The sequence below is a fragment of the Lontra canadensis genome, unplaced genomic scaffold, assembly GCF_010015895.1.
Source record: "Lontra canadensis isolate GAN:19392208 unplaced genomic scaffold, GSC_riverotter_1.0 scaffold35, whole genome shotgun sequence".
Taxonomy (NCBI): Eukaryota; Metazoa; Chordata; class Mammalia; order Carnivora; family Mustelidae; genus Lontra; species Lontra canadensis.
The window spans coordinates 15,559,591-15,585,624 of NW_022631029.1; the positions used below are offsets into that span (position 1 = coordinate 15,559,591).

General features: G+C 43.9%; 3 protein-coding genes across 14 annotated transcripts in view; all 3 read left to right on the forward strand.

Moving 5' to 3' along the window:
• Positions 1–203: 203 nt before the first annotated feature.
• On the forward strand, positions 204–9,967 carry RPP14 (ribonuclease P/MRP subunit p14). Of its 3 annotated transcripts, none has more exons than XM_032868438.1 (6): positions 204–291; positions 4,195–4,292; positions 4,391–4,475; positions 8,471–8,547; positions 9,019–9,097; positions 9,826–9,967. In XM_032868438.1, the coding sequence occupies exons 2-6, from the start codon at positions 4,195–4,197 to the stop codon at positions 9,880–9,882; spliced, it is 396 nt and encodes a 131-aa protein (XP_032724329.1). In that variant the 5' UTR covers positions 204–291; the 3' UTR covers positions 9,883–9,967. The 3 variants fall into 3 exon arrangements, with proteins under 3 accessions (XP_032724329.1, XP_032724328.1, XP_032724327.1); XM_032868437.1 differs by lacking the exon at positions 204–291 and adding an exon at positions 312–414; XM_032868436.1 differs by lacking the exon at positions 204–291 and adding an exon at positions 661–729.
• Positions 9,948–11,658, forward strand: HTD2 (hydroxyacyl-thioester dehydratase type 2). Its single transcript, XM_032868435.1, has 2 exons — positions 9,948–10,527; positions 10,724–11,658. Exon 1 carries the CDS (start codon positions 10,002–10,004, stop codon positions 10,506–10,508), a length of 507 nt encoding a protein of 168 aa, XP_032724326.1. The 5' UTR covers positions 9,948–10,001; the 3' UTR covers positions 10,509–10,527; positions 10,724–11,658.
• Positions 11,659–19,050: 7,392 nt separating this feature from the next.
• PXK (PX domain containing serine/threonine kinase like) overlaps positions 19,051–26,034 on the forward strand; it is a 76,319-nt gene continuing 69,335 nt past the window's right edge. For 8 of the 10 annotated variants that reach the window (XM_032868424.1, XM_032868426.1, XM_032868427.1 and 5 more), the window contains exon 1: positions 19,052–19,253. In XM_032868424.1, the coding sequence (XP_032724315.1) occupies positions 19,152–19,253 (102 nt within the window). In that variant the 5' untranslated portion in view covers positions 19,052–19,151. Of the gene's footprint in view, positions 19,254–26,034 lie in introns of all 10 variants that reach the window. The other 2 variants (XM_032868425.1, XM_032868433.1) reach the window with 2 other exon arrangements.

The following is a 26,034-nucleotide window of genomic DNA, read 5'->3' on the forward strand; positions in this document are numbered from 1 at the left end:
ATGCTCAGCAGAAGAGATGCTACATAGAAAGCTGAGTGAATGAATGCATGGATAAATACACGACTATGAACGCGAGCTCCTGGGACGAATAAATACGTCCGGAGTCCAGTACCCCATACACACATTTGGTCACAGAGCTTTCTCTGGAATGGGCACCAGGGGGCACTGAGCTCGGCCAGTCTGAGCTCCTGCAGGATTCACGCCCAGGTTCCAAGGAGGACGCCGCGCGGTGACGTCATATCCGCGCCTAGCCATTACGCTTCCGGGGAGCGAAACAGACAGAAGCCAAACGTAAGTAATCCCGGAGTTTCCTGGGTCCGGGGGCCTGGCCACTGCAGAGGAGCTCCCAGCTTTGGTGGATTCTTGCAGTGAACAGGAATCAGGGAGGCGCCAGGTTAATCTGACCGAAAGCAGGTAAGCAGAAGCCCATAGAAGAGCGGCTTTTTGCCGGGAATGAGCTCAGTCGGCCACGCTGGTGACGTATGGCCGTGCGCGCCAGGTGCGCATACGCAAGCGGAGAGTTACGGCGGCCGGCGCGCGACCGTCTGAAATACCTATCTGCTCCGGCCTAGGACGCATTGGGCTGCTGGCGAGCTCCGGCCTCGCACCTCCCAGACTATCTGTACAACGGGGTCAGCAGTTGGTGGCTGCGAGGAGTGAGCGGCAGCAGTTGGTGGCTGCGAGGAGTGAGCGGAATCACGTGTGCAGACCGCATGCGCCCGGCGCCAGGTGGGCGCCAAATAAATGGCGGATGGTCGTAAAAAAAAAAAAAAAAAAAAGTTTAAAACAACTTAAGTGTACAACAGTAGGGGACTGAGCTTTTTTTTTTTTTTTTTTAATGATTGATTTGGTCCAAAACTTATACATTGGATGCATACTGTGTGCGATGCACTTTTCGATATCTGCGAAACAGTTGTGAACAGGATAGAACTGGGTTTCTTGCGGAGTGTATATTCCTTTGGGGTGGGGGAGGGAAGTACAAAGCGAATAAATGAATTACGTAGTTGTGTTAGAAGGTGGTTAAGTGCTGTAGGGGAAAACTAGAACAGGGGCGTGGAGGGGCTGCCGTATTAGAACAGCCACCGGACCACATCGAGGGGTGCGAGTTGATCAAAGCCGTGAAAGAACCGAGGGAGCGAGCCATCTGGTTACCTGGTGGAGGAGTATTCCCAGCGTGCGGAAAAGCTAGGAGCGAGGCGCAGAGGCGGGAGGGAAACGGTGTGTGAGGAAGAGCTAGGAGTCTGGTGGAGGGGGTTGAGCAAGGGAGCATGGTCAGAGCTGTTGGAGGAGGCAGCGGTACAGTTCAGGTAAGGCCTTGCAGGTCCTGTAAGTCCTTTGGATTTACTCTCAGTAAAACGGGAACCATTGCAAGGTTTTGAGCAGAGGAATGGCGAGGGCTCGAATAGGTTTTAACTGGCTCAGTCTGCTGTAGAGACTAGATTGGGGGAGAGTGGGCAGCAGGTGGAATTAGGGACACCTATGACTATAGGTCACTTAATGAGCATCCCTACAGCCATTACAAAGGCTGGCTTCAAAGATGATGATAGCAAGAGCTATGGAAGTTCTTCCATTGTTACGGTGAGCCTGGCTGTAGGAAGGGTACCCAGGCATGCTCTCCCTTAATCTCTGGACAGCCTGCAGAGGGCAATACTGTCACTGCCTCTGAGGCTGAGGCCTTTGTGGAGGTCACTGCTCAGTAAACACTTGCTCCTTAAGTCTTTTTTGGTGAAATATACATAACATGAAATTGCCATTTTTAAGGGTACAGCCCATTGATGCAAAGTATGTTAACACTGTTATGGAACCATTATCATTATCCATTTCCAGAAAAGTCTTCATTGTTACTGGCATCCTGAGCCTCAGGACAAATCTCATTCCCCTAGCTCAGACAGCCAACTCCATCAAGGCTGATGGTGACTCTTAAAAAAAAACCCCGTCGGGTGCCAGACAATGAATGAAGTGATTGAGGGCCCTATTCTCCCTGCCCTTCTAGTCAGGGACAACTCTAATGATTGGGAAAAAAATCATCAGGTGGTTATTTCTGCAGTCTTTCTTGAAAGCAAAATTATCCTTGAACATACAGGCCTAATACTTCTCACATTCAGTAAGTGTTTATTGAAACACTTACTGTGCCAGACACAGTAACTATTCATGTTTCTAAGTAGCTGCTTGGATGTAGCTCCTTGACCCTAACTTCTCCTTTTCTCTGAGGATATCATCTAGGAGTGGTTGGAACTGAGCCTGGTGCAAAGGTTTTGTAAATGATGGTTTACAGCTATGTGACCTTGGCTAAGTCCCTTTCTTTGGTTGGACCTCAAGTTTCCTGGTTTCTTTAGTGGGGAACCAGATATTGAACAAATAGTATTAAGAGATTGCGTAACAAGTGAATCTAATGTAGAATAAGGTGTCCAAAAGATGGCTTTCTTGAGGAGGTAAAGTTTCTGGAAGAGGTGAGCTTTAAGCTAAAATGCAAAGGATGAGTAGGGGCTATCCAGAGGGGGAGTGAGGTAGGAGTGGAGCCAGTGACAGATTCTCCCCAGGGGACCAGCATGTTCTGAATTCTTGAAGGATCCAGGTCTATTAGAAATTACATTGATTGCCCATTCCAGGAATCCCTCTTCTCAAACCCCTTGCTCTTTAAGCTCAGCCCTTTGTGGGGGGTAGGGGCTACCAGATAGCTCTGTATACACCTGACCTTCAGACAGAAGAGGCAGATCCAGCATGGGATGGAACAGCAGAGCTACCACTCCTCATTCTCCTCTTCATGTTCTGTGTTGACTGAGAGCAAACAAGAAGATCCTACGTTTTATTCCTGTATGCTATTTTTTTTTTAAGATTTTATTTATTGGTTAGAGAGAGAGCATGCACAAGCAGGGGAAGCAGCATGTAGAGGGAGAAGCAGGCTCCCCACAGAGCAAGGAGCCCAATGCTCAGGATGTCAGGACCCCAGGATCATGACCTGAGTGGAAGGCAGATGCATAACTGACTGAACCACCCAGGTGTCGCTTTTTTTTTTTTTTTAAATTAGGAGGCATTGTACCAGAGTGGTCTTGAGGGGCTCAGGAGTGTTTGGAATCTGTGTGTCCTTGGGCAAGCGTTACCTCTCTTTGCCAAGCCTCAGTGTCCTCTACTCAAAAATGGATTGGGGGGAAAGTGGGAATAATAATAGCTTTTCCTCATGGGATCATTTTGAAAACTTATGACTTAAGGCATGTGGGGCTTTTAGCCCAGGGCTAGGTACTTAGTAAGAAAAAATGTCCATTGGGATTATATTATTAGGATTTGAGAGTACAACAATGTGGCATGTAGAAAATCTTTTCTTTGCGTCTTTATGGGTAAATTTGGTTTGACCAGAAATAAATGAATTACTATACTAGGAGTTCTTTTAAAAATCAAATGGGTTAAAAAAAAAAAAAAAAGAAAGGGAGAAAGAAAAGAAAGAAAGGCAAGGGGTGCCTGGGTCGTTCAGTCAGAGGGGCATGTGACTTGAACTCAGGGTCATGAGTTCAAGCCTCACTTTGGATGTAGAGATTACTTAAATGAATAATAAGCTTGAAAAAAAACCAAATGGGTCTTGGCTACCTAGCTGGCTCAGTTGGTAGAGCATGCGACTCTTGATCTCAGGGTTATGAGTTCAAGCCACACACTAGGTGTAGAACTTACTTAAAAAAAAAAAAATCAAGGGCCACCTGGGTGGCTCAGTGGGTTAAGCCTCTGCCTTCAGCTCAGGTCATTGTCTCAGGGTCCTGAGATCAAGCCCCGAATCAGGCTCTCTGCTCAGCGGGGAGCCTGCTCCCCGCCCCCCATGCCTGCCTCTCTGCCTACTTGTGATCTTTGTCAAATAAATAAAATCTTTTAAAAAACTTAAAAATGTTTTAAAAATTTAAAAAAATAAAAATGGGTTAAATTCTCATTTAAGGAAAGCCTGGGTGGCTCAGTGGGTTAAAGCCTCTGCCTTCGGCTCAGGTCATGATCCCAGGGTCCTAGGACTGAGTCCTGCATTGGGCTCTCTGCTCAGTGGGGAGCCTGTTTCCTCCCCTCTCTCTCTCTGCCTGCCTCTCTGCCTACTTGTGATCTCTGTCAAATAAATAAAATCTTAAAAAAAAAAATTCTCATTTAAAAAAATGGGGAGTGGGGAGTGAAAAACAGCTTGTACCTTGCTAATTTGTAGCCCTCTTGACTTTTAATTTCTAGATGTGTTCAGCTTTGGAAAAGATGCCAACCCCAGCCACCACATATGAAAGAATAGTTTACAAAAACCCCTCTGAGTACCATTATATGAAAGTCTGCCTGTAAGTTCAGTCTCTTTAGTTCTATTTGTGATTACATTTTTATCAATCTGAATAGTATGGAATTTAATACATTTTTTTTCTTTTTAATGTTTTTGTAGAGAATTTCAGGATCGTGGGGTTGGACTGAATGCTGCACAGTTCAAACAGCTGCTCATTTCAGCCTTGAAAGACCTCTTCGGGGAGGTATGAATCACTTGGTAGATTGAACATTCCCAAGATTTTTGTAAGAAATACCGAAACAGTGCTTTTCCAAATGCTTATTTTAAAACTTGAGAAACACACTTGACACTGCAGAAGCAGACTTTCAGAAATGATGAGTTTTGGGTAGGTCTATTCTAATATGCCTTTGTGTATTTGACAAGGAACGTGTTAGACAAATGTTTTAGTGCCGTGCTACACACACTGTGGCCCAGACTGACAACCTGCAAATAGTTTTTTGGGGTTTTTGTTTTGTTTTTTTAAAGATTTTATTTATTTAGAGAGGGTGTGTGTGAGCAGGGGGAGCGGCAGAGGGAGAGGGAAAGAGAACCCCAAGCAGACACCACATTGAGCACAGAGTCCAACCAGGGCTCAGCCTCAGGACCCAAGATCACAATCCGACCCAAAATCAAGAGTCAGATGCATAACTGCCTGAGCCACCCAGGCGCCCTGTGCAGTTTTCTTGCCCATTGTGAAGATTTGTGACTCACACCAAAATCAGCACACTCCCTTTACTGAGAAAGTCTCTGTAAGCAAACCTTGAGGTGAGCTATCAGAAGAGCTTGCAATGCTTGATCTTCAAATCATGAGTTAGAGCCCCATGCTGGTGTAGAGATTACTAAAAATAAATAAACTTAAAAAAAAAAAAAACTGAGCTGAACTAAACAATGTACTTAGTGATATTGTTGATTTACATTGTGTTACAGCCTCTTATTTTATCACAGACCAGCGTACTGAGTAGTCCCGTGTTAGCATGTACTTGAAAATAAACAGAATTTTGAGAGAACAAAGATGATTCAGGAAATTATTTCCTGATTCATATATTTTATCAAATCAAAATCTGGTAAGCATCTCATTAAAATTAAAAACGTATACTCCACAGCAGACTCAGTTAAGAGGATGAAAAGACAAATTACAGACTGGGGGAGACTAATTGCAAACCACATATCTAAAATGTAAAAAGAACTCTTAGGCGCCTGGGTGGCTCGGTCAGTTAAGCGTCTGCCTTGGGCTCAGGTCATGATGCCAGGGTCCTGGGATCGAGCCCCGAATTGGGCTTCCTGCTCAGCAGGGAGTCTGCTTCTCCCTCTGCTCCCCCCCATTGCATGCTTGTTCTCTCTCTGTCTCAAAAATAAATGAAAAATCTTTTAAAAAATGAAAATAAAATAAAACAAACTCTAAAAACTCCATAGTAAAGAAAACCAAACATTTCAACTTGAAAGTGAGTAAAAGACACAAATAGACATTTTAGAAAAAAAGATGTACTGTTGACAGAGAAGCACATGAATGAAAAGATGTTCAGCATTATTAGCCATTAGGGAAACACACCTTAAAAACGCAATAAGCTCAGGGTGTCTGGGTGGCTCAGTTGCTTAAGCAACTGCCTTCAGCTCAGGTCATGATCCTGGAGTACCAGGATCGAGTTCTGCATTGGGCTCCCAGCTCCACGGGGAGTCTGCTTCTCCCTCTGACCTTCTGCTTTCTCATGCTCTCTCTCACTGTCTCTCTCTCAAATAAATAAATAAAATTTAAAAAAAAACAACAACACAATAAGCTCAAAAAAAGCCCCACAAAACAAAATGGGGGCGGGGCACCTGGCTGGCTCAGTTGATGGAGCATGAGACTCTTGATCTCTTGACTCTTGGTTGTGAGTTCGAGCCCCATGTTGAGTGTCAAGATTACTTAAAAATAAAATCTTTAAAAAACAAGTAAATAGGGGCACCTGGGTGGCTCAGTAGGTTAAGCCTCTGCCTTTAGCTCAGGTCATGATCTCAGGATCTTGGGGCTCGTCAGGCAGGGAGCCTGCTTCCTCCTCTCTCTGCCTGCCTCTATGCCTACTTATGATCTCTCTGTCAAATAAATAAATAAAATCTTTTTTTAAAAAAGTAAATAAAAAATAAAAACACAGCGAGCTATCACTACACACCTAACAGAACAACTGAAAATAAAAATTTTTTAAAAATGGTGATAATACTAAACGCTGGTGAGGATGTAGAGAAACTGAGTCACTCCTTCATTGCTAATGGGAATGCAGAATGGCATAGACACCTTGGAATACCATTTGACAGTTTCTAAAAACAACTTAAACATGCATATGCTCTACTACCCAGCAGTTACGCCCCTAGGCATTTGTCCTAGAGAAGTGAAAACTTAATGTTCACACAAAACTTGTATGTGAGTGTTCATCGTAGCTTTATTTGTAAGAGCCCAAAAGTAGAAATAAGGCAGATGTCCTTCCGTGAGTGGTTAAACATTCATGATATATTCATACCATAGAATATAATCAGTAATAAAAAGGAACAAACTGTAGATACACATAAAAACTTAACCGAATCTCCAGAGAACTATGCTAAGTGAAAAAGCTAATCCCAAAAGGTAACATTCTGGGTGATCCCGTTTGGATCATGCTCCTGAAGTAAGTAAAGTGTATAAACTGGAGAAAGATATGTGGTTAGGGGTTGGGGGGAGGAGTGGGTGTGACTAAAACGACGTAGGAGAGCAGCCTTGTGATGATGATCTAATTCTGGTGATGGTATCTCACCAGATGAGATACCATCTTGGTGGTTATGGTAGTGGTTGCATGAAACGCTCTGTGTGGGAAGATTGCATAGCAGTATGCACACACACACACGCACAGACAAATATGAGTGCACGTATGACTGGCAAAATCTGAATAAACTGGTTTATCAATTTTAGGTTTTTGGGTTTGATACTGTATTACCGGGGGTGCATAGAACCTTCCTCTAAAATACATTGTCCCTTGTGATTCCAATTTTTCAAATAAAAAGTTTAAGAGAAAAGTGTGCACCTTCTATCAGGTATGATATCCGGTTCCAGAATGAAGAATGTTACGAGAGAGGAAGTAGGTGGTTTCTGTATGTGAAACAGCCTAGCAGGCAGTTGAGCTTAATCCTGGGGATCAGGGATGGAACTTTTTCTTTTTTAACCCTGAGATCAAAAGTCTCCTGCTCGACTAACTGAGCCATCCAGGTGCCCCCAGGGATGGAACGATTTAAACGAAGACTTGAAGTTCACCCTTCAAGTCATGAAGAGTTACAGGAAGAACATTCCAGACAGGGATAATTGTAAGTAAGCAGTCCCAGTACTACAGCACCACTAAATAAAATACTGCTTTTTTAGAGGAGAAAAGCAGTTGACAGGATTCGTTGTAAGACTTTAAGACTAGTGATGATGAGGGCTCCTGGGTAGCTCAGTCTGTTAAGCATCTGCCTTCGACTTGGGTCATGATCCCAGAATCCAGGGATGGAGTCCTGTGCTCGGCTCCCTGTTCAGCAGGGAGTCTGCTCCCTCTGCTCCACCCCCTGCTTAACGCTTGCTCTCTTTCTCTCTTTTCTCTCTCTAGCTTGCTCTCAAATAAATATAATCTTTTTTTTTTAAGATTTTATTTATTTATTTGACAGAGATCGAGAGAGGGAACACAAGCAGGGGGAGTGGAAGAGGGAGAAGCGAGCAGGGTTCCCACCAAGCAGAGAGCCCAATGTGGGACTCAGTCCCAGGAACCTGGGATCATGACCTGAGCCGAAGGCAGACATTTAATGACTAAGCCACTCTGGTGCCCTCCAAATAAATAAATAAAATCTTAAAAAAAAGAGAACAGTGATGGTAGAAGGTACCCTGCTACCTCAATCACTGGAGCATGCGACTCTTGATCTCAGGATTGTGAGTTCGGGCTCCACATTGGGTAGAGATTACCTTAAAAAAATAAATTGCGAGGGTAGCCTGGATGGCTCAGTTGTTAAGCTTCTGTCTTCAACTTGGGTCATAATCCCAGGGTCCTGGGATCGAGCCCCACATCAGGCTCCTTGCTCAGTGGGAAGTCTGCTTCTCCCTCTCCCACTCCCCGCTGCTGTGTTCCCTCTCTCCCTATCTCCCTCTCTCTGTCAAATAAATAAATAAAATTTTTAAAAATAATAAATAGCGACAATAATAGTCTGCTAATAGTATTTTTCCATACTTAGGTTGATGCAGCGTTACCCTTGGACGTCCTAACCTACGAAGAGAAGACCCTGTCAGCCATCTTGAGGATAAGTAGCAGGTATGACAGACAGAGGCATCTTTGTAGTATAACAGAGGAGAGACATGGATGGAGAAATAAAGCAAAAATACTCTTCTCTAAGAAGAGGCTTGTCATGTGAACTCTGAGTAGTTTTTGGAAGTTTAAACTGGGATGGATATGAACATTTATCCACCAGGAGCTTAGAACAAAACTCATGATTTGCTTACAGCTATCGTGTTTCCCAATTGATGGCCATGGTTGTAAACTCAAAAATGTGTATTTTAGAAACATTCTTAATTGAAGCTTATTTTATTCTCTGCCTATGAGATACTGTGCTTTTACTTTTAAAGTTTTCTCATTTAGGGCTCTCTTTGGCAGCACATCTACTCAAGTTTTCTCATTTAAATTAGGTTTTTTTAGAACTAATTTAACTGTCTGGCCCATCACAAAAGTACTAGGGAGATGTCACAGAGACAAATCCTTATGCATTCATTGTTGATCTCTCTGCAGTGGTCTTGTCAAGTTGTGGAGTTCTTTGACTCTGTTAGGATCCTATAAAGGCAAGAAATGTGCTTTCAGAGTGATTCAGGTAAAGGCTTCCTTCACATATTCCAAACAAGGCTGAGTAGGGGTCAAACAGCTTTTTCTTTTTCTTTTTTTTTTTTTTTTTTTTGAGATTTATTTATGAGAGAGAACGAAGCAGAGTTCGGGCCCCAGCATGCTGGGCCCATGAGAGAGAATGAGCTTGTTGGGGGGGGGGTTGCTAAGGGAGAGGTGAGGGAAAGAATCTCAAGCAGACTCCATTCTGAGCAAGGAGCCCAACATAGGGCTCAATCCCAAGACCCCGAGATCATGACCTGAGCCAAAGTCAAGAGTCAGATACCCAACTGACTAAGCCACCTAGGCACCCCTCAAACTGCTTTTTAATACATGTCCCATTTTTTGCTTGCATAAATCTAGTATGGTTAAAATTATCCACAGGGGGCAGTGGGAAGGAATAAAGACTGCATTGCTTCTGGAAGTGTGAGAGAAAGCACTTAGATTTTAGATTGTATGGGAGATGTTTGGGGATGAAACTTGGAATTCTTGTGGAAAAGTCTTAACTTTCCATTTGTTGCTTAATGCCTAGTGCCTAAAATATTAGAAGACTAAACTTACTCTGATCACTTATGTATTTGAGGCTACCTCTAAGGTTGCTCTTTAAGATGCCACTGCATCAGCCTCACTTACCCTAGGAAACTAGGCACGTTTCCACATGCCCTGTGTTGCAGTGCAGTTTCTCCCCAGATTTCCTTAACTTTTTTCTTTCTCTTACAGGTTTCTCCATTTCTGCTTGCCTTATCTGGTAATAGTAGGGAACTAGTATTGGATTGAATAGTCGTCAATTGCAGAAACATTCCTCTGCTCTCAGAAGCCCCTTTTGGTGACAATACGCTGCCTGAAGACTGAAGCCATTTAAAAGCTCCGATTGCTGGACTTTGACAGTGCTGAAGATGTTCCCAGTAATTTCCCGTCATCATCTGTGGTGGGCTGGGGTTCAGAGGAGAATCTGCCTGAGCCAACCCATGGTGAGCCGACGGCGCATTGAGCAGACGCACGTCAGGGTTGGAGACCGGGCTGAACTCAGCAGGGTCTTCACACAGAGGGACGTGGCTGCCTTCTCAGAATTAACGGGGGATGTCAATCCTTTGCATTTAAATGAAGATTTTGCAAGACACACCAAGTTCGGAAAGACAATTGTACATGGAGTTTTGGTCAACGGACTTATTTCAGCTCTCCTGGGAACGAAAATGCCAGGGCCAGGCTGCGTGTTACTTTCACAGGAACTTAGCTTTCCAGCCCCTTTGTATGTTGGAGAAGTTGTTCTAGCCTCCGCAGAGGTGAAGAGGCTGAAGCGATTCGTGGCCGTTATTGCCGTGTCGTGTTTTGTACCAGAAAGCGAAAAGACTGTTGTGGCAGGCTGGGTTAAAGTTACGGTCCCAGAAACTCCCCAGCCCTGAACTGTCTTCAAAGATGCACATTCAGGGGGCGCCTGGGTGGCTCAGTGGGTTGAGCCTCCGCCTTCGGCTCAGGTCATGGTCCCGGGGTCCTGGGATCGAGCCCCGCACCAGGGAGCCTGCTTCCCCCCCCACCCCGCCTGCCTCTCTGCCTACTTGGGATCTCTCTCTGTCAAATAAATAAATAAAATCTTAAAAAAAAAAAAAAAAAGATGCACATTCAGGTGCCAGTGGTACTGTTCTAGGGCCTTTGAGGAAAAGGGATTGCTGCCCTTCCCTGAGGGATGGTTTATAGACCAAGAAGCCCGTGTTGGGGGAGGGGAGCAGGTAGAGGGGCTTTCCAAGGTCCACTGTCCAGTTTGGTTTTATGCTTCACAGACTTGAGCATATTCATCGTCTGTTTTTGAAATGGAAAAAATACCAGGAAGGTTATTTAGCCAAAGGTTTTACTTTTAGGATTTCACATGTAGTTAGATTTGCATTTGAGTAACAAACCTGCCTCTATCTGTGCAGAGTAAGTTTGTGACTGAATTTATAACTAGCATTTTTTTTTTTTTTAATATAACTAGCATTTAATTACTGAAGGCAGCAGCAGAAGTCCGGTCATCTCTGAGCACCTACCTTCTACCAGTCCGGGTACTTAGATCCTGCCTTTCAGCAGTCTCTGGGTCAGAGTTTATCGTAATTTGTTACTACTTACACCACAACGGCACCTTGTTCCATCTTCAGTGGCATTTGCCTTTCGGATGGTTTCCCCGTGATTAGAGAAGGGCTTATGTGCACGTTTGGACTCATTTATGTAAACTGTCTCAATCTCACGTATACAACAGGGATGATAACACCTACCACACAGGACCATTGGAGATGCTACGTACAAATAGCTAAGCGCAAAGTCCAGCTGCTCATCCGTTCTCCCCATGAATGAGGTTAGAGGTTTTCCCAAGTTTAGAGCAAACTAGCCCACAATTAAACAGGTGACAGACTCATTTTTCAAGATGTTAATCAGTCTAAACCTGGAATAGAGTTGGAATGCAAAATTTCTATTTTAGTAATCCAGATTATTTTCCTCCTCCCTTGAAAACACTGTGGATTCTCCCCTGTATAAATAACACATGTTTATTGTAAAGATATTATAAATAAAAAGTATAAGGAATGCTGTGGAGGCCAAGTTCTTAAGAATTGAGGGATATTGAAAATTTAATCAGTATTAAAAAAACCTTGGACACTGAAGAGGAAATGCATCTAATGTGTTCGTACTGAGTGGTCATCCCAACACAACCAACACTTTCAAGATAATCTATAACAACATCCAAATCTCTGTGACTTTATTTTTTTTATTTTTTATTTTTTTAAGATTTTATTTATTTATTTGACAGAGAGCACAAGCAGGCAGAGAGAGAGGGGAAGCAGGCTCCCCGTTGAGCAGAGAGCCTGATGCGGGACTCTATCCCAGAACCCTGAGATCATGACCTGAGCCAAAGGCAGAGACCCAACCCACTGAGCCAGGCAGGTGCCCTGCTCTGTGACTTTAGATGGTGGTTCTGATCATAGCTAGATGCTTTGATCAGGAAGATAGAGCAAGAGTCATTGATGAGATCAACCTCCATTTCCTGGGAAAAGGTTTTTCCACCTGGTGGATCGCTAACTAGATTTTTTTTTTTTTTTTAATTTTTACGTCAAGGGGATAAATTAAGCAGATTATTAGAAAAAATCATTCTAGGCACTAGAGGGCAATGATGTGTATAAATGGTATTTTTAGACCGTTGACTATTGTACCATATTCTAGTTGGTGATGGGGAGATGAAAATACTAAAATCAATGTGAGAAACAAGGATGCTGTTCTCATGAGTTTCAGAATGGGCAGCTGTGCGGCTCAGATGCACATGAAGACTTATTCATAGGGGAAGGCTACAGAAGCTAAAACTGATACAGTGTTGGGGGAAAAAAACAGAAACTTGAAGCACAAAATACAGACTCAAAGCCATGACTGTCTGTTCTCGTAGAACTCATTCTCTGGCTCTAGTAGCACTCTTGAGGGCTAGGTCCATAAATGGAGTGTGATATGATCGTTAATAATAGTAGCTACCATTTTTTCTTCAAATTTCTACCTCCCCCCCCCTTTTTTTTAAAGATTTTATTTATTTATTTGACAGTCACAGCAAGAGAGGGAACACAGCAGGGGGAGTGGGAGGGGAAAAGCAGGCTTCCTGCTGAGTAGGGAGCCCAATGTGGGGCTTGTGGGGCTTGATCCCAGGATGCTGGGATCATGACCTGAGCCGAAGGCAGGCACTTAACGACTGAGCCACCCAGGTGCCCCCATCCCCCCTTTTCTTTCCTTTTCTTTTTTTTTTTTTTTTTTTTAAGATTTTTAGAAAGTGTGAGTAGAGGAGAGGCAGAGGAAGAGAGAATCTCAAAAAGGCTGCACACTGAACACAGAGCCCGACACAGGGCTTGATCTCCTAACCCTGAGATCATGATCTGAACCGAAGCTGAAACCAAGTGTCAGACACTTAACCAACTGAGTCACCCCAGTGACCCTAAGATTTTATTTTTAAGTAATCTCTACACCCGATGTGGGGCTCAAACTTAACAACCCCGAGATCAAGAGCCACAGGCTCCACCAACTGAGCCAGCCAGGCGCCCCACTGAGCCAGTTTTCTACATTAACTCTAGTCTCTGAAAACTTTGTGAATTAAACTTAATGTCCCATTTTATAGGCAAGGAAACAGATTGATGCTGTGTGACTTGCCCAAGGCTGTACAGCCAGTATGTGGTACAGCAGGGATGCAAATGGGGACCTGCCTGGTGCCAAAGCATTTCTTTGCTTCATCTCCCTGTGGGTCTCATAACGTTCCCATTACTGGAGCACTGTCAGCTTCTGTAATAGTATCGCGTCATGTGGCATTACAGTATTTGGAACCACGATTCTATAGAATTCTCTTTATATTCAAAATGTGCTAGATCTCACTTCCTGCTACAGTTGCAGCATTTTCTTATATACTATTACTTGATGGCTTCTACCCGTAACCATCACCTACCCTTTTTCTCAGTTGATCTTCAGTGATAACTTGTCTTTAGAGCAGAATCATCAAAAGGGTTATTCTAAAGGTGAATAACCCTTTATGTGTTGGCCAAGTTTGGTGGGGAAAAGGGGAATGTCACTCCTGGCTGGTCACTGATACTGTGTAATTCAAAAGTAGTTTCTCAGTATGGCCGTTTTCATTTTTAAAATGGTCCCTGAATGCCCTAGTCTCCTTTGATCTCCATAAATCAGTACAAGGTTGGACTAGAGAAGTAGGCAAAAAAGGATACTTCTCCGTCAATGATGACTTCTTATTTTTACTCAGAGATGCTCAAGCCACTTGTGCTTTGTGAAAGCTGGCTCTAAGGGAAACTGCCTGGTGGTTGTTTTCATGTTGAGCCCTGTGGGAGATGCCAAAAAGAATGTGGCTCTTCTGATGAAAGCAGGGGTGACTCTCAAATTAGGAAATTCTCTCCGGGACCATTGAAAGGCCGCCCTGACTGTACTAGGTCACAGGTGGAGGTGAGTATGAAAGTACCGATTAAAACAGCAGGCCAAATTGTACTAGCACTTTCCACATAGGGGCATTGTAAGACTGCAATTTATGTCATGTTTGATTGCTATAGAAAGATATACCCATCTTAAGCAATTTCAGCCTAATGTACTGGAAAATTGCTTAACAGATTTTTATATTCTATTAGAAACATTTCCATATTGGTGAGATGCCACTCATTTCTTTTTCTGAGCAGCAAATCTTGAGTAGCAGCAGGAAGAAATCCTCAGCACAGCCTCCATTCATCTTGTGGACCTGACTTGCGTATTCATCTAGAAAAAGAAGAAATTGCTGTATGCACACCGGTACCTCTTAGGTAACCACAGGCCTTCATTTGGTGCTGAATTATTAGTCATTTTTCTTTTATGTTCTTCGAGTATGATTCAGAGACCAATTTACTCCCAAGGAAAATTGCTATTAAATTATGTCTATTAAGTTTTTATATTAAAACATACTCTAGCAAGGGTTGACTGTCATTTTGAGCTGCTGGGCCCCTCTGAATGCCTCATGTGTTGGCATAATTTATTACCTGGCTGTATCTGAGCAGAATGGGAGTGCTGTGAAATGACTCTTGGGTTGCAGGATCTCTCGGGTCCCAGATGTTTTACTCTCTTTGTTCTTGGCTTGCCTTCATTTGGATTACAAGCACAGCAGAGACGAGAATTCTCAACATCTTCAGAGAAATGTTGGGTTGGACCAAAATCAACTAAAAGAAACTATTTAAGTTCAAAATCCTAAGAGAACCCAAGACTGATGTTGACACTACATAAATAGAACAGGATTAATAGGAGGCCCCACAAACAGTCAATTTCTAGGCCACAATCAATTTCTAGGGTGGCTTTTAGCTGTGTATGACCTTCTTTCAAACCCTGGGCAAAATTCCTCTGTGATATGATAGCAAACATCAAAGGGAAAGAAAAATGATCAAATGTGAGTTTGATCAAATTTTATTGTTTTCTATCCAGATTATGAATATTTAAAGAAATAAAATAGGGGCGCCTGGATGGCTCAGTTGGTTAAGCAACTGCCTTCAGCTCAGATCATGATCCCAGGGTCCTGGAACAGAGTCCCACATCAGGCTTCCTGCTCAGCAGGGAGCAGGCTTTTCCCTCTCCCTCTGCCACTCCCCCTGCTTGTGCTCTCCTGCTCTTTCTCTGTCAAATAACTAAATAAATTCTTTAAAAATAAAAAAAGAAAGAAAGGAAAATAATTTTGAGTTGGGAGGCAATGCTGCTTAGGAAGCACTGAATTTTTCACAAGCTTCTGTGATTTGCTTTGTAGAACAGTTGCCAGGTCTGGAAGCAACCTCACTAAAGCATCCTCATTATCTTCAGCCTGGCCAAATGCCAAGTTGTTAAACAACCTGTGGGCCATCTACACATTTGGCAACATATAGGGATATAATTTTTTTTTTCCCCCTGCTAGCCTGAGTAGTTGTGTCTGTGGTAAAAACCAAGGTATACATAACTCACTCGCTTTGCTGGGTCTGAGGCTGGAAGCAAAGCTGATTGGATTTAGATCAGCTCTGGCCTGGGGAAGGTTTCTCCACATTCAACAGGAGCCACTTCAAAAGCTGTGACAAGTTTTGGGGCCTGGAATCCAGAAGATTTAGGAGCCAGTTAAATTCAGGATCCTCAGGGGATCACTGATAAGGCATTGATTTGGGCAGATGAAAATGAAATGATAAGGTTCACTGTAGCACTTATTCTAAGGTCCTACTTCAGGTGAGAATTTCCGGAGAAAGGGAAAGTCTGATTGAGAGTTAGTCTCTGGCTTCATTCCATCCTATATCTGATTTCTTGCTTTCAGTTTCTTTTCCCCAGTGAGGAATAGACAAGGCTGTTATTTTACAAACTTCGCAACTCGATTGTATATTATTTTTTTCATAATCATGCAAGTAAATATCTTCATTAGAGACATTTTGGAAAATGCAGAAAAGCATAAAAATGGAAGGCATTCCTTCCTAGAGACCTTCAATTGATATTTTGGTGTTTTCCTTTGTTGTTTTTCTATATAAACATGTTAAAAACTTGGGATCCTACAAGTGCACATACTGCTTTTTTCCACTCATTATTACATCAAGAGCATTTCTCAACATCATTAAATATCTTTTGATAATCTGATTTTTAATCACTGCAAAATATTCTACTTCTGATTATCCCATGATTTGTCCAATTCCCTATTGTTAGATATTCATCATTGCATGCTATTTATTTGCACTGATCTCTATTATTTCTTTAGGCTACCCTTCCAAATGTGTGATTACTGGGTGAGAACATTTTCAAAGTCTTTGATATGTATTGTCAAATCCCAGCTCCTAGCACTGGGTAAGGTAGTTATTACGTGGTAAGTACTCTGAAAATTATTGTTGAATAAATGCCTTTCAGAAAGATGGAGCAATTTATACTCCCACCAGCAGTATTTGAGAAGAGCCTTATCTTGGTCGGTCCACGTTAAGAAAGGAATCATGATTCAAGCAGAATTTCGGTTTCTGTGATTGTAATAATGAAATAATGAAATAATCAATTTGCTTTAAAGAAATGGAAGTAAAAAGTGGAGGGGCACCTGGGTGGCTCGGTTGGTTGAGCGACCAACCCTTGATTCTGTCTCAGGTCGTGATCTTCAAGGTTGTGAGATTGGGCCCCATGGCAGGCTCAGTGCTGGGCAGGGAGCCTGCTTAAGATTCTCCTTCTTCTTCTTTCTCTGTTCCTGCCCCTCCCCCTCAAGAAAATGAAAATAAAAAACTAAAATTAAAAAAGAAGAAAAAGTTGAATGGTCCCTAAATGATATATGGTTGTGTTTTAGTAGACTATTGCTTTTAAACACACGGAGACAAAAACTGAGTACTGGAATTCTGATTGTATTAGGACTGAATCATGAAGTTCCTTGTTTCCCTTTTCACATGTCAGTCTGTTGTGGCTACTTGCCCAACAATCGCTGTAAGTTCAAGATTTGGAGAGGGTATTCTTTGGATACTGTCTAGGCCTTTGCTGTCATGTCTAATGGTGGTGGTGGGGGGCAGTTACCAAGAAACTTTATTCTCTCTTTTTAAAAAATATTTTATTTATTTGACAGAGAGAGGGAGACAGCGAGAGAGGGAACACAGGCAGGGGGAGTGGGAGAGGGAGAAGCAGGCTTTCCACTGAGCAGGGAGCCTGATGTGGGGCTCCATACCAGGACCCTAAGATCATGACCTGAGCAGAAGGCAGACGTTTAATGACTGAGCCACCCAGGTGCCCCGAAACTTTGTTCTCTTGCCTAAAATGCAAAAATCTAGGGGAGACAAATTTAAGAGAAACTCTCCATTCTGTGAACTGTAGGGGAAGGAAGTTAAGCAAAAATGTGCTAAGCCCCTTCCTGTCCTACTGCATTCCACATCCTAACCTTTCCATACAGGTAGTAGTATCTCCATTTTGCAGATAGGGAGCTGGGGCTCAGAGAGGTTGGGTAACTTATTCAAGGTCACACAGTTGGTAAATACCAGAGCCCCGGTGATCCCGGTCCTCTGATTCCAAGTCTAACTCCACGTCCTGGGATGCAGCCCTTGGAAAGAGCGATGTGGGTGGGATTCCAGGGTTGGGGTGGGAGGAGAGGACTGGGTGGCAGGGGGAGTGCCAGTATTGTGACCTTGGTTTCTGAAAGACTGTGAGGGGCAAACGAGATGCTGGGAAGTTGATCTCCAAGCTCTGGGGCTCTGGGGTTGAGGTTCTTGGAGCCAGTACAATGGGACAGAAGATCCCAAGTCTGCAGGATCTTGGTTGAGAGTTTTCAGGGGTGAAGGCTGTTAAAAGAATTCAGCCAACTAAGTCTGAAGATCTAATAGACATTATTAAGTGATTCATAACTCGGGCAGGATCCCATCTAGCAAGCAGAAAGGACCTCTGAGGTGCTGTACAAAAAGGAAGGTTTTTGTTTTTGTTTTTGATTTTTTTTTTTATAGGAAGGAGGGTGGGGCAAGGACATTATTAGCAAAAGAAAGAATTATTTCAGGCAAGGTCACTTTCCCTTAGAGGAAAGGGCAGGGGGTCCTACCATGCAAATTACCTCATCTTCCCTTGGAGTGGGGGGCGTGTAAAGAGTCTGCTGGTCAGATTACCTCACTGCGGCCGCCATTAAATTCCTGACTATTAAAATTCCATTTCTGGGAGAGTTTGAAACCACATTTAGGTTAGATAGTAAGTTCTGGTTTGGTCATGTGGCCTAGCATAAGTGACTCCATTTTGGGTCTAAGGTTTTCTTTTTGACAAGGCTTTTGTGGCTGGGGCCAAGGGCGGAGGTTGGAGTCCTGGACTGAGGCCCAGCTTTTAGGATCCCCAGTTCCAAGAACATGGGTCTGAGGGTTCTGGGGTCCAAAGGCACCAACTGTGGGGTTCAATTCTGAGGACCTAGCTCTTAGGTTCTTGGGTCTGAAAAGCTAGGATCAAGGGTTCAGTAAAATCTGAATCTTAGGGACTTGTTTTAGAAAGTTTCTGGGTCTGCAGGGCTCGGACTGAGAGTCTCATCCTGAAGGTCCCTTTTCTGGCTGTTAGGCCCCTTGGGCCTGGGAGGTCTGGGTGGGAAAGGTCCAGCTGTAAAACTCTCAAGTCTGTTAGTCCAGGCTTCCAGGGCCTAAAGTGAAAAGCCCAACGTTGGAGGCTTGGTTTGGCAATCTTTGGGCCGGAGATTTCCTGGATCGCTGGGCTCAGGACGCCATGTCTTCGCATCTGAGGATCTCTGGACGTGGTGGCTTGGGGTGGAGTGTCGTAGGTCTGAGGCTGGATGCTGAGGGTACCGGGTCTGCTGGCGGCTGCGAGGAGCTTGGAAACGCGAGTCCACGGCAGCGGCTTCCGCGGTAGTATCGCGCTAGGACCCCGCGGGAGGCGACGGCGGGAAGGGCGGCCAGTGTTGACAGCGAGGGCGCCTAGACGCGCCGGCGCTAGGACCCCGCGGGCGCGGCGGGTGGCGGCGGCGCGTGGGGCGGCGCGTGTTGACAGCGGCGGCGGCGGCGGCGGCGGAGCCGGGCGGGCGGCGGGAGTCGGCGCGCCTGGTTCCTGCTCTTGGTGTCGAGGCGGTGGCGGGCGGGCGTCCGGGGATGGCCTTCATGGAGAAGCCGCCAGCCGGCAAGGTGCTGCTGGACGACACGGTGCCGCTGACAGCAGCCATCGAGGCGAGCCAGAGCCTGCAGTCCCACACGGTGCGCGGCCCGCCGGTCGGTCGGGCGGCGCGGGGCGGCCCCGGGCGGCGAGAGGGCTTCGGGCGGCCCGGCGCGGGTTGGGCAGGGTCTCCCGGCCGGGAAGCGGGGCTGGGGGTCGGCGGCCTAGGGCGGGAGGGTAGTGCCGTGGCAGTGGCTCTGGGTCAGGGGCCCCGGGGCCCTGGGGCCCAGGTGAACTCAGGTCTTCAGGGGCCGGGGGTGGGGATCTCAGCCCGCTGGGCCAAGCAGGAGGAAGGGCTCGGTGGTGCCGCTCCGAGTTGTAGGATTCCCGGGCCCACCTTGGCCAGGCAGAGTAAAGGGAACAGCCGGGACCCTCTCCTCCACTTCTGCCCGCCGCCAGCCTTCTCTCTGGGGCCGCGAGTTTTCCTCTCTTCAGCTGGGTAGCTGAGTGGCGGCGATGTGGATGTGCCTGGCCAAATCGAAGTGTGACTTTAGAGTCTACTTCTTGGGATAGCAGAATGTAAACGGCTGGTGTCTGCCGCCCCAGTTGGTGGGCAGTTGCTTGGCCTAGGCGCAGGAAGTGGAGAGGGAGGCAGTCTGGGGTCCTGCTGAGGCAGGTGTATGAGTGTGCTCCTTCCCTCCTCTAACCTGCTCTTTAGTGAGCAGTGGTAGCATTCATTTGAGTTTAAAATCCACCAGAGTAGCATAAAGGAGTAATAGGTCCTCATAGTAAACACAGACAGAGTTCATTTGTTACATATACTGTCTTTTATGGGTCTTTAAAACCAGGATTGTTTTCATTTGCCTGTACCTTTTTTTTTTTTTTTTTAAAGAACACTGTGCATTATAATTTACAAGCAGTAAACCTAGAAACCAGCAGAAAAACAGGAGCTGTCAGCCAGTAGAACTTTGTTTGGGAAATAATGAATGGGGAGAGAGAGATTCCTTAAATTGTAATGTTTTGTCAGGTCACCAAATCAGATTCCAGCTCTGAGGCTTGTTTGTTTACCATTGCAGTGTGTTTAGGGTTCATCATCTGGAGGCTAAAGCCCCACAATAGCCTTCTGTTTCTCTTTTTGTTCAAGCTGTTCTGGTGACTTCAAAGAGATCTTTTATTCTGTTGTATTAAAGTGGGACTTTTTTGAACCTCAGTTTCCTCTTCCAATAGCCGTGCTTTGTAGGGTTTGGATTGTTCAAAGTGTTCATTTCCAGTTAGGAAGATGATTATACATTTTAAAAATATATTTCATTTTCTCATTTCTCTTTAATCCTCTTTTACAGACTTGGGAGAGGCACTGTGTTGGACAGAGTTTTTACCCTTTGTAATGTATACCTGTGGGAGTATGGGTTAAAGGTTGAAATTTAGGGCAGGTAGTCAAGAATAAATTCTGCTATTAAATTAGATTTTTGACTTGACTTTTGGCACGTAAATCGTACAAACTTCCGAGGAGAAGAGTTGAGTCTTTTAGGTTTATTTTGTGTTGAAAGTAAAGAGATGCTTATAAGTACTCACAGATCACTTCTTCCAGGAAGCATTCCATGATGGCCACTGCCCCAAGCCCTGTGCTCACTTCCACCTTGACCTAGATCAGTTTATTCTGTAATCACTTCTTTAGTTTTCCTCTTTACCAGCCTATGAGAGGAGGGACAGGTGCTTAATTTTGGGTCCCAGATTCTGGTGTCTGATAGGATTTCATATGTGTTTGTTGAATGAATAAACAAATGAATTGCAACCTTACTTGCCTCTTTTTTGTTTGTGTAAAACAGTAGTGGTGAAAATTGGAACAATGTGGCATCTAAGGTGCTAAGTTAAGGGGGTCAGTGCTTCAGTAAGGTAGTGAAAGATGTAATAAGATTCCATTTCTACTGCTGAGCTTTTCTTTAAGAAATAAAATAGAGTAGAGAATGGGATGACTATAATGATGACTGATCACAAAAGATAGTGACTCACAGGAGACCCATAGAGGCAGATGTGGTGGAGTAAAAAACACTGTAGCATTGTCTTGCGCAATTTTTGACTGTTCTATGTTCTTGTCATTTTAGCTGTAGAATTGGAGAGTGGGAAATGTTGCATCAGCCCTGAACTTTATTGAGAAAATCATATGCTGATGCAGACTTTCTGGATTATTAGCACCTTATGAGTAAGTCCCTTTAAAACAGGAACTGTTGGAAATTATTTTGGAAAGAAGTAGTTGTTAGTGATGGCATATGGAAGAAAAGAGCATTGTTTTCTATTGGGAAAACTGAAGGTGACTTTCCTATTTGTCAGCTGAAGGGAGACAGTGTCCCAAAAGTCAGGGCAGTCCTCGCTCTGAAATGCTGAAAAATGGATGTTGCTCCTTGGCTGTAGGATAGAAACATACAGAGAGAGGATATAGTGGACAGCCTTTGAGTTGGAAGAGGCAAGACATTAATATAGTTTTGGGCAGACACTTGCTAGTCTGTGGACATTGGTTGGACAAGTCATAAGAAGGTTAACTTTTTGATGTGTATTTTGATGTTGTAAAGAGGGTAATAAATGCGTGCTCTGCCTGCCTTCCAAGGTTGTTACAAAGATCAGATGAAACAGTCTTTATGAAGTATTCCTAAAGGGCGTTTCTTTCTTCTTCCATCTCTTCACTTCCTGGTGAAATAACATCCAAAGCGTTAAACATGGTAAAGTGTTATTATCGTAAATAGCTAATTTCTGTCCATGGTTCCTTCCCTTTACCAAGGTTGTTTAGCTTTGGGAAACAGAATTTACAGCAGAAAATTTTAGGTTACATAGGATTTAAAATTTATGGACTTGGGAGGGAAACATTCTGTGGGTTGGAAAATACAGATGCCAGGATGGAGGGAACACAAGGTCACTGCGAGAAAGGCGTATTTGCATGAGAAACTGGCAGAGAGGGTACAGATTGGTAGATGATTCTGTTCCTGACTGTGGTTTGAATGATTTTATTTTCACTTTTATGGAGCACAATGAATTTGGCTTCAGGAAATAGACCAGGCCTTTGCCGCAAGGAAATGAAACTTCCATAAAATCCAAAGGGACTATAGTTAGGGAGGATGCTTTCAGCCCCGGTGGGAGGAAAGGGAAGGATTTTCCAAACAAAAGGAATTTGAATAAAAAGCCGTACAGGTGAATTGTGGGAAAGTTGGGGCTACTGAAGAGAAGACAAGGGAAATAGAGATGTTCTTGGTGACGTGAAAGGGAAAACTTCTAAAAATCAATAGACTGAAAAAGTGCTTACCTAGCTGAAATAGAAACCAGAGGAAACCGACAGTTTTGGAGAGGGTTGTTATCAAATATGCATATCAGGTTTTTGCTGGTCAGTGTGCTATAGTGTGCTAACGCTTCATCTCCATTTGCTCCTTTTAAAATACTCTTTTGTGGGGCTCATCTGTATCAAGGCCCATTTACTCTGCATTTGGTGCATTTTGTTCTTGAGAAACAAAAGATAATTTTAGTGGTATTTGAGGCGTAACACAATTTTTTTAAATCTGGAAAGATAATATTCCATGTTGAGATCTTTACTGAAAATAGGTCTCTCTTTGAACCTTTGATTTTTGGAAACTGTATTCTTACACAGTTTATTTATTTAACAGCTCTCATTAATTTGAGAAAAATGTGTTGGGTACCTACTGTGTGCCAGACACATACTGGAGATCTGGTGGTATGCTAGATAGCTCCTGCTTTCATTGAGCTTTTGTTCTGTGGGATTCTGAGGTCTTCTGTTTCCTGAGGTGTTGACAAGTTAGTCAGAGTCTTTACTTGTCACAACACAGTTGGTTTTGATCTTCCTTTTGTGGCTCGGATTATTGAGCCTCCACTTATTTTTATTTTATTTTATTTTTTAAAGATTTTTTATTTATTTATTTGACAGAGATTACAAGTAGGCAGAGAGGCAGGCAGAGGGGTGGGGAAGCAGGCTCCCTGCTGAGCAGAGAGCCTGATACGGGGCTGGGTCCCAGGACCCTGAGATCATGACCTGAGCTGAAGGCAGAGGCTTTAACCCCCTGAGCCACCCAGGTGCCTGAGCTTCTGCTTTTTAATCAGTGGCCTTTTTTTGGTCTTTTTCTTTTTATATTTTATTTATTCGACAGAGAGAGAGAGAGATCACAAGTAGGCAGAAGCAGGCAGAGAGAGAGGGGGAAGCAGGCTCCCTGCCGAGCAGAGAGCCTGATGCGGGGCTGGATCCCAGGACCCTGGGATCATGACCTGAGCTGAAGGCAGAGGCTTAACCCACTGAGCCACCCAGGCGCCCCTTTATATAGTCTTTTAAACTCTTTTCATACGTCCTCAGAATAAGTCAGTCAAATGTGATGCCAAATTAGCAGACCTCATTGCCTTCAGAGCCTGACATTTTAGGCAACCCAGTGCTCAAAATCGGGATCTCTCTGGGCTTCCTTTTGGGATGCTATTTGGAAGTTTCTTTACAATTCCAAGTTATACTGAATACTTTAACAAAAAAAAATTCCTTGAAGATATTTGCATAGGCAAATGCAGACCAAATGATCGTTCCTCATTTTATATGAAGATAATAAGTTTTCTTGAAATCTTTTTTGTTTTTTTTAAAGATTTTATTTATTTGAGAGAGAGTGAGAGAGAGAGATGAGAGAGCACACACAGAGGGAGAATCAGGCTCCCTGCTCATCAGGGAGCCTGATGTGAGGCTTGCTTGATCCCAGGACCCTGAGATCATGACCCAGGCCGAAGGCAGACGCTTAACCGACTGAACCACCCAGGTGCCCCTAAACTACCTATTGAAGTCAATTTTTTGCAGACTGATTTAGGGGCTGGCTGGTGATTTTTTTTTTTTTTTTTTTTTTTTTTGAGTGAGGGCATGCAAGTGGGGGAGGTGGGGAGGGGTAGAAGCAGAGAGAGAGAACCCTAAGCAGGCTTCGTGCCCAGTGCAGAGCCTGATTTCACAACCCTGAGATCCTGACCTTAGCCGAAGTCAAGAGTCAGACGTTTAACTGAGCCACCCAGGTACCCCTAGGGGCTGATGATTCTTAGTCCTCATCATTTCTTTTGAGGATTATCCCACTAGGAAGATTTTTTTGTAGTAGGAATATAAATAAGAAGCTGGCTGTAGTTACCTGGAAGAAACGTAGGATTCTGGGACTGAGGTTTATTTTAGGAGAAAAGATCTTACGTGTTTTGCTCCTCAGGGCAATATCATAAATATTCAACCATGTGTACGTAGCCTCCATGTAGTTTGTGATCTTAATAGATTGTTCAAAATATAGATTGTTGATTGATGGTCTAAATGGGTTCATTTGGGCCAACTAGAACCAACCTGTTTTCTACTGAGGCAGGTAGTGGTTCCTTTTCAAGCTGCTAGAGATTTCTGAGCGGCTTCACATGAAATGAGGCTCCTTTATGTTCCAGCTTTTGGCATCCTGAAGACAGGAGAACTGGACTCGAACGTTGTTTTGGAACTCAGAAGTGCTTGAGTGCTTAGGGGTGTTGTAGAAGGGAGGGTAATAGGTTTTTTTCCGTTGTTTTCCCCCTAAAATTGGAAGTCATTCTTGTCAGTGACTTCTTTCACAAGTAAGATGCACATGGTAGGGGAAATTAAGGTATGACTGTCTTCAGAGGAGATGACAGAGAACTTCATTTTCAGTTTGAAAATGTTGACTGAGGACTAAGGGACAGGCACTGTATCTGGAGTAAATACTTGTACCCCTCGAGGGGAAGAGTTATGTGGATTGACCATTTAGTCTCCAGCTGATCTTGCTGACTGTCAAATTTGGGGTGAGTCTGGCCATTTCCAGTTGAAAAGCTGTCACACATTTCCTCCTGCTTACTAAGAGTACATTTTTCCTATGGTCTTCAGATAATTGAGTAGTTACTTTTTGTTGGGTAAGAGGGTATTCCTATAAGTATAATATTAGTTTGGGGAACCTATTGCAACAGGATTCTTCTAGAATTTTTTTTTTCTTAGTAACAGATTTATATATAATTCACATACCATACAATTTATCCATTGACTATACAAGTCAATATAAGTGTATTCACAGAGTTGTATACCTGTCTCCATAATCAGTCTTAAAATTTTATGTATTCATTTCAGAGAGAGAGAGAGAGAAACTGTAAGGGGGAGGGGCAGCGGGAAGTGGGAGAGAATGCTCAAGCAGACTCTCCACTGAACACAGAGCCTGATGCGGGGCTCGATCCCTGGATCCTGAGATCATAACCTGAGCCTAAATTAAGAGTTGGCTGCTTAACTGAGACACCCAGCTGCCCATCCCCCCACTTTTTTAGATTTATTATTTATCACAATGAATTTTAGAACATTTCATTACCCTGAAAGGAAGCCCCATACCTTTTAGCTGTCACCCTGGGAAGTTTATAACATTGCAGGATACTAAACTCGAGACACATTCTTAGCACAAGTTCTTAACCTCTTTGGGTTTACCTCCTTTCACAATCTTTTCAGAGGGACAAATTCTCTGTAAATGCTCATACACATGTTAAGATAACCTCCCAGATCCTCCCTGGCCTGAAGCCGGCTCTTTGGCATTGAATCTTAGGTTAAGAATCACTGCTGGAGAAGGTTTTTTGAACTGCAAAGTTGAAGAAGTAGCTCGTATCTAAACAGTTCATCTTGCTGCCGTGTGAACCCTGCTTTCAGGAAGCTGTGGCTTTGGAACAGTAGATGAATTCTGTCCTGTCGGTTGGAAGGAGTTACTCTGGGTTGCACCTTGCTGAGGGCATTGAGGCATAGGTGCTGAGATGACTTAGTACAGGAGCCCAGCGGAAGGCAGGGGCCTCTGTGCGGGGACAGCAGAGTGTTGGCGCCCTGGCCACCTCTCTCTTTATGGCATTTCAACCAGG

Bases quoted from the DNA above. Each gene is read 5' to 3' on its own strand.
- RPP14 (XM_032868438.1), top strand. From the start codon at position 4,195: ATGTGTTCAGCTTTGGAAAAGATGCCAACCCCAGCCACCACATATGAA. The intron at 4,293-4,390 runs GTAAGTTCAGTC...ATGTTTTTGTAG, and splicing joins CATTATATGAAAGTCTGCCT to AGAATTTCAGGATCGTGGGG. The intron at 8,548-9,018 runs GTATGACAGACA...ATCTCTCTGCAG, and splicing joins ATCTTGAGGATAAGTAGCAG to TGGTCTTGTCAAGTTGTGGA.
- HTD2 (XM_032868435.1), top strand. From the start codon at position 10,002: ATGTTCCCAGTAATTTCCCGTCATCATCTGTGGTGGGCTGGGGTTCAG.